Below are 7752 nucleotides of genomic sequence, written 5' to 3'. Positions count from 1 at the left end.
ACGCCCAGAGACCAAACACACTAAACCTTCAGAGTTTACAGCTGCTTATCACTAATAGAGTGAGTGTGTGTGTGTGTGTGTGTGTGTGTGTGTGTGTGTGTGTGTGTGTGTGTGTGTGTGTGTGTGTGTGTGTGTGTGTGTGTGTGTGTGTGTGTGTGTGTGTGTGTGTGTGTGTGTGTGTGTGTGTGTGTGTGTGTGTGTGTGTGTGTGTGTGTGTGCAGAGAGCAGGCGGCCTGTGAAGGACTGTTTCCTGGCCGTGCTGTCGTCTCACGGGCTCGACGGCGTGGTGTTCGGCGCCGATGGGAAACCCGTCCAATTGTCTCGTGTCTTCTCGTGTTTTGACAACGAGGACATGGAGCGGACGGCCAAAGTGTTCCTCATACAGGTGCGACACACACCACCCCCCCCCCAGGACCCGCCCACATGTGCACCCCCACTCACACACACGCCCTCGTGCTCTGAGCGTCTGGTGCTGACGGCGTGTTCTGTCTCTGCAGGCGTGTCGGGGCGACGCCCTGGACGACGGCGTGGAGGTGGATTCAGCCGCGGAGCCCGGAGAGAGCAGCGTCTCACAGCCGCTCTCTGTTCCTGTGGACACAGCCGTGATGTTCGCCACGCCCCCAGGTACACGCCGCCCAGACCCCCGCTCCACGCCGCACCACAGGACCCGGTCTGAGAGGGTCCAGGACCAGGACTGGACCTGGAGGACCCGGGTTCAAGTCCTGGAAGACCCGAGACAAACCACCTTTATCTGCTCTGAACCAAGTCCTTTAGAGACTAAACTTAACCGTCACTTAACCGTCTCCTTTAGAGACTAAACTTAACCGTCTCCTTTAGAGACTAAACTTAACCGTCTCCTCTAGAGACTAAACTTAACCCTCTCCTTTAGTGACTAAACTTAACCGTCTCCTTTAGTGACTAAACTTAACCGTCTCCTTTAGTGACTAAACTTAACCGTCTCCTTTAGTGACTAAACTTAACCGTCTCCTTTAGAGACTAAACTTAACCCTCTCCTTTAGTGACTAAACTTAACCGTCTCCTTTAGTGACTAAACTTAACCGTCTCCCTTAGAGACTAAACTTAACCGTCACCTTTAGAGACTAAACTTAACCCTCTCCTTTAGTGACTAAACTTAACCGTCACCTTTAGAGACTAAACTTAACCGTCTCCTTTAGAGACTAAACTTAACCGTCTCCTTTAGTGTCTAAACTTAACCGTCTCCTTTAGTGACTAAACTTAACCGTCTCCTTTAGAGACTAAACTTAACCGTCTCCTTTAGTGACTAAACTTAACCGTCTCCTTTAGTGACTAAACTTAACCGTCACCTTTAGAGACTAAACTTAACCGTCACCTTTAGAGACTAAACTTAACCGTCTCCTTTAGAGACTAAACTTAACCGTCACTTTTAGAGACTAAACTTAACCGTCACCTTTAGAGACTAAACTTAACCGTCTCCTTTAGAGACTAAACTTAACCGTCACCTTTAGAGACTAAACTTAACCGTCACCTTTAGAGACTAAACTTAACCGTCTCCTTTAGTGACTAAACTTAACCGTCTCCTTTAGAGACTAAACTTAACAGTCACCTTTAGAGACTAAACTTAACCGTCTCCTTTAGAGACTAAACTTAACCGTCTCCTTTAGTGACTAAACTTAACCGTCTCCTTTAGAGACTAAACTTAACCGTCTCCTTTAGTGTCTAAACTTAACCGTCTCCTTTAGTGACTAAACTTAACCGTCTCCTTTAGTGACTAAACTTAACCGTCTCCTTTAGAGACTAAACTTAACCGTCACCTTTATAGACTAAACTTAACCGTCACCTTTAGACTGAACTTAACGGTCTCCTCTTGTCGTCTGAACTTAACGGTCTGGTGGTGTTTGGCGTGTGTTGAACGTCATGTGTCATGTTTCCTGTGTGAGCGTTGATGAGAGCGTCTGCTGCTTCCTCTTCCTGGCGTCTGCTGCTTCCTCTTCCTGGCGTCTGCTGCTTCCTCTTCCTGGCGTCTGCTGCTTCCTCATCCTGGCGTCTGCTGCTTCCTCTTCCTGGCGTCTGCTGCTTCCTCTTCCTGGCGTCTGCTGCTTCCTCTTCCTGGCGTCTGCTGCTTCCTCTTCCTGGCGTCTGCTGCTTCCTCTTCCTGGCGTCTGCTGCTTCCTCTTCCTGGCGTCTGCTGCTTCCTCTTCCTGGCGTCTGCTGCTTCCTCTTCCTGGCGTCTGCTGCTTCCTCTTCCTGGCGTCTGCTGCTTCCTGTCCTGTCTCCAGGTTACGGAGCGTTCATGCACCCGCTGGGATCCGTCTTCCTCCAGACGTTCTGCTCTCTGTTGAAGGAGGACGGCGCCCGTGAGCTGGAGCTGACCCGCCTCATGACCCGCCTCTCCCACAGCGTGGCCTACACCTTCCAGGCCAGAGGCGGCGCCCTGACGGGGAAGAAGGCGATGCCGTGCCTCCTGACACGCCTCACCAGAGAAGTGTTCCCCTTCTGTGAGCCGCCGGGGAAAGAGGGCGGGGCCTCAGGGCTCGCTGCCACCTCGCTGCTCGCCACTGGAAACAGGTCACCGCAGACGCCCTCCATCAGTTAGACCCCAGCAGCAGCAGCAGCAGCAGCAGTTGTTGCAGCAGCAGCAGCAGCTGTTGTTGCAGCAGCAGCAGCAGCAGTAACAGCAGCAGCAGCAGCAGTTGTTGTTGTTGCAGCAGCAGCAGCAGTAACAGCAGCAGCAGCAGCAGTTGTTGTTGCAGCAGCAGCAGCAGTTGTTGTTGCAGCAGCAGCAGCAGCAGCAGCAGTTGTTGTTGCAGCAGCAGCAGCAGTTGTTGCAGCAGCAGCAGCAGCAGCAGCAGTTGTTGTTGCAGCAGCAGCAGCAGCAGCAGCAGTTGTTGCAGCAGCAGCAGCAGCAGTTGTTGCAGCAGCAGCAGTAGTTGTTGTTGCAGCAGCAGCAGCAGTTGTTGCAGCAGCAGCAGTTGTTGCAGCAGCAGCAGTTGTTGTTGTTGCAGTAGCAGCAGCAGTTGTTGCAGCAGCAGCAGTTGTTGTTGCAGCAGCAGCAGCAGCAGCAGTTGTTGCAGCAGCAGCAGCAGTTGTTGCAGTAACAGCAGCAGTTGTTGCAGCAGCAGCAGCAGCAGTTGTTGCAGCAGCAGCAGTTGTTGCAGCAGCAGTTGTTGCAGCAGCAGCAGCAGCAGCAGCAGCAGCAGTTGTTGCAGCAGCAGCACTTTAGTTAATCTTCCTGTGGACACGTGTAAATAAAGAGGAAATAGAATGTTGTCACTTCCTGTTCCTGTGTCACTTTAATAAAACTTAACTACTACGTTAAGCATCAACACTGAGTTTATTTAAATATGATATTAAAATAATGTTAATAACAAACTGTCTCTTCACTGTCGACGCTTTAACGTCCTCGACACACGAACACTCTGTGACGTGTGTGTCAGTGCGCTGTGATGTGAAATGCTTTATGAACATTAAAGGTTGAACATGAAGAATCTTTATTAAAAGCTTTATTTTTTATTAATAATCCGCCCACTGAGCGTTTATGTGTCCCAGAGTCACTACAGGCCGAGCATTCACTCCATGGACTGAGAGAAAGGAGAGGAACGCCATTCAAACGCACGCCCACATGGCTACGCTGCTCCTTGATGCTAACATCACTTTCATCTGCACTTAGCTGCAACGGCTAATGCTAACGGCTAACGCTAACTGTCTCCCAAAATGATCAGAGAAAGAGACAAAATGACCCAAAATGACCACTAAATATCCACAAGGAGCCACAAAACGACTGAAATGGATGTAAAATGAATACAAAAAGAGATAAAAACGACCCAAAATGGCTACAAAATATGCAAATAATGACGACAAAGAGACAAAATAACTAAAAATTCGACACAAAATGGTAAAAAAAACCAACACATTGTGACTACAAACAACCCAAAATGACCACAGACACAGGAAACGACCATAAATGATCAGAGAGACAAAAGGACCCAGGGCTAATGCTAATGCTAACGCTAACGGCTAACGCTAACTGTCAGTCAAACTCCTCTAATCCTTGTTTTGATGCTGTGGTTTTCTGGAGGGGACGGGTTCAAACAGGCTCAAACAGACTCCGGTCTCCTGGAGCTACTGGGCCGGGTCTGACCAACCTGGCAACCCCACTGCTGGACTTCTTTTTTGTTGTTGAGACGACGATCTGAAGACACTAGATCAGGGGTCTGTAACCCTCGGCTCTTGGTCCTCATGCGGCTCTTCAGTCCTTTTTCAGGGGCTCCCTGTAGCTTTGCCAAATAATAACATGGAGATAAATGACGTGTTTTCTGCTCAGTGGACGATCTTTCAAAGGGAGCAGCTGTTCTCTTGGAGTTCAAGGTGATTTTTAAAAAATATTATGTGAAACTAAAATATGCGACACATGCTAGGTCTCTCACTCAGCACCTTTCCCTGCTAATCGGAAGTTTCTGACCTGCGCTGTCAGTATGCTAACCACGGATAACCCCCCCCCAAAAAAAAACACTTAGTGGTTTCCTGGATTAGGGATTACTGACGGGTCGACCACAGTGTGTCAGACTGCAGGACGGAGCGTCTGACACCGTGGTCTGCAGCACTGGAGCTCCACAGGGTACTGTTCTTTCCCCCTCTCTGTTCACCCTGTACACCTCAGACTTTCAGCTCCTCTCTGCCACCTGCAGACGTTTGCTGACGATTCTGCAATTGTTGGCTGTGTCAGTGGGATTTATGTTTTTATGCTTATTGTTACTCTGATCCTTTTCCGCCTTTGTATTGAAACTGTTGCAAAATAATTTCCCTCGGGATCAATAAAGCTTCTTGAATCTTGAATCTTATCGGAGGAGAGTAATAGCAGTGTAATAAGGTGTTGTGTGGGGAGATCAATTTGCTTCCACTGCCAACGTTGATAGCTTACCTGTGTGCTTGATATGTGGTGAGAAATTGGCAAACAACATTTTTTTTAATAACCGGTAATAATAATCATAATAGTAACAGGAATTAAATGTCAGTTTTCTTTATTTTTGTTCTATAATTTCATAAATGCAACAAACTAGTTGTGCTTTTTTGTATATATCATATCACTTTATATACAACTTGATAAGCTGTGAGATCAGATGTGTTTTGCGGCTCCAGACACATTTGACTTGGTGAAGAGGGGAAAATGGCTCTTTGGACAGGAAAGGCTGCAGACGCCGGCTCTAGATGGAGCCGTTCTGATCATTCTGCATATTTTACCAAACCTCGCTCTCTGCACGTGTCAGACTCTCGTGTTGACGTTTGAACGGTCGTCTGCAGAACTTCAAACGTTCTCCTGAAACTTCTAGAACTCTTTTCTCTCAGTGAAGAAGTTCTGAGGAGAACTTCTTCACTTCACTGAGAGCAGCTCAACGGACAGGAAGCACGACCACCGAGAGACCAGTGAGTTCATTTATGTGTCCTTTAGTGGTCTGAACTTAACCGTCTCCTTTAGTGGTCTGAACTTAACCGTCTCCTTTAGTGGTCTGAACTTAACCGTCTCCTTTAGAGTCTAAACTTAACCGTCTCCTTTAGTGGTCTGAACTTAACCGTCTCCTTTAGTCGTCTAAACTTAACCGTCTCCTTTAGTGGTCTGAACTTAACCGTCTCCTTTAGTGACTAAACTTAACCGTCTCCTTTAGTGACTAAACTTAACCGTCTCCTTTAGAGTCTAAACTTAACCGTCTCCTTTAGTGACTAAACTTAACCGTCTCCTTTAGAGACTAAACTTAACCGTCTCCTTTAGTGACTAAACTTAACCGTCTCCTTTAGTGACTAAACTTAACCGTCTCCTTTAGAGACTAAACTTAACCGTCTCCTTTAGAGACTAAACTTAACCGTCTCCTTTAGTGTCTAAACTTAACCGTCACCTTTAGTGTCTAAACTTAACCGTCTCCTTTAGTGGTCTGAACTTAACCGTCTCCTTTAGTCGTCTAAACTTAACCGTCTCCTTTAGTGGTCTGAACTTAACCGTCTCCTTTAGTGACTAAACTTAACCGTCTCCTTTAGTGACTAAACTTAACCGTCTCCTTTAGTGACTAAACTTAACCGTCTCCTTTAGAGTCTAAACTTAACCGTCTCCTTTAGTGACTAAACTTAACCGTCTCCTTTAGAGACTAAACTTAACCGTCTCCTTTAGTGACTAAACTTAACCGTCTCCTTTAGAGACTAAACTTAACCGTCTCCTTTAGTGTCTAAACTTAACCGTCTCCTTTAGTGACTAAACTTAACCGTCACCTTTAGTGACTAAACTTAACCGTCTCCTTTAGTGACTAAACTTAACCGTCTCCTTTAGTGACTAAACTTAACCGTCTCCTTTAGAGACTAAACTTAACCGTCTCCTTTAGAGACTAAACTTAACCGTCTCCTTTAGTGACTAAACTTAACCGTCTCCTTTAGTGACTAAACTTAACCGTCTCCTTTAGTGACTAAACTTAACCGTCTCCTTTAGAGACTAAACTTAACCGTCTCCTTTAGTGTCTAAACTTAACCGTCACCTTTAGAGACTAAACTTAACCGTCTCCTTTAGTGGTCTGAACTTAACCGTCTCCTTTAGTCGTCTAAACTTAACCGTCTCCTTTAGTGACTAAACTTAACCGTCTCCTTTAGTCGTCTAAACTTAACCGTCTCCTTTAGAGACTAAACTTAACCGTCTCCTTTAGTGACTAAACTTAACCGTCTTCTTTAGTGACTAAACTTAACCGTCTCCTTTAGAGACTAAACTCAACCGTCTCCTTTAGTGTCTTAACTTAACCGTCTCCTTTAGTGACTAAACTCAACCGTCTCCTTTAGTGTCTTAACTTAACCGTCTCCTTTAGTGACTAAACTTAACCGTCTCCTTTAGTGACTAAACTTAACCGTCTCCTTTAGTGTCTAAACTTAACCGTCTCCTTTAGAGACTAAACTCAACCGTCTCCTTTAGTGTCTTAACTTAACCGTCTCCTTTAGTGACTAAACTCAACCGTCTCCTTTAGTCGTCTAAACTTAACCGTCTCCTTTAGTGACTAAACTTAACCGTCTCCTTTAGTGACTAAACTTAACCGTCTCCTTTAGTGTCTAAACTTAACCGTCTCCTTTAGTCGTCTAAACTTAACCGTCTCCTTTAGAGACTAAACTTAACCGTCTCCTTTAGTGTCTAAACTTAACCGTCTCCTTTAGTCGTCTAAACTTAACCGTCTCCTTTAGAGACTAAACTTAACCGTCTCCTTTAGTGACTAAACTTAACCGTCTCCTTTAGTGTCTAAACTTAACCGTCTCCTTTAGTCGTCTAAACTTAACCATCTCCTTTAGTGTCTTAACTTAACCGTCTCCTTTAGTCGTCTAAACTTAACCGTCTCCTTTAGTGACTAAACTTAACCGTCTCCTTTAGAGACTAAACTCAACCGTCTCCTTTAGTGTCTTAACTTAACCGTCTCCTTTAGTGTCTAAACTTAACCGTCTCCTTTAGTCGTCTAAACTTAACCGTCTCCTTTAGAGACTAAACTTAACCGTCTCCTTTAGTGACTAAACTTAACCGTCTCCTTTAGTGTCTAAACTTAACCGTCTCCTTTAGTCGTCTAAACTTAACCATCTCCTTTAGTGTCTTAACTTAACCGTCTCCTTTAGTCGTCTAAACTTAACCGTCTCCTTTAGTGACTAAACTTAACCGTCTCCTTTAGAGACTAAACTCAACCGTCTCCTTTAGTGTCTTAACTTAACCGTCTCCTTTAGTGACTAAACTCAACCGTCTCCTTTAGTGTCTTAACTTAACCG

The 7752-nt window shown here is 45.6% G+C and overlaps 1 protein-coding gene across 1 annotated transcript in view; it reads left to right on the top strand.

The window, feature by feature from the left end:
- casp17 (caspase 17, apoptosis-related cysteine peptidase) overlaps positions 1 to 2612 on the top strand; it is a 6359-nt gene extending 3747 nt beyond the window's left edge. The window contains exons 3-5 of the mRNA XM_083929344.1: positions 222 to 385; positions 498 to 624; positions 2259 to 2612. Coding sequence (XP_083785470.1) covers positions 222 to 385; positions 498 to 624; positions 2259 to 2575 — 608 coding nt within the window. The 3' untranslated portion in view covers positions 2576 to 2612. The remainder of the gene's footprint in view (positions 1 to 221; positions 386 to 497; positions 625 to 2258) is intronic.
- The last annotated feature ends 5140 nt before the right edge of the window (positions 2613 to 7752 follow it).

The sequence above is a fragment of the Echiichthys vipera genome (assembly GCF_963691815.1).
Source record: "Echiichthys vipera genome assembly, chromosome: 16".
Classification (NCBI taxonomy): domain Eukaryota; kingdom Metazoa; phylum Chordata; class Actinopteri; order Perciformes; family Trachinidae; genus Echiichthys; species Echiichthys vipera.
Note: the sequence above shows the minus strand (reverse complement) of the source record. Positions and strands in the feature narration are given on the sequence as shown.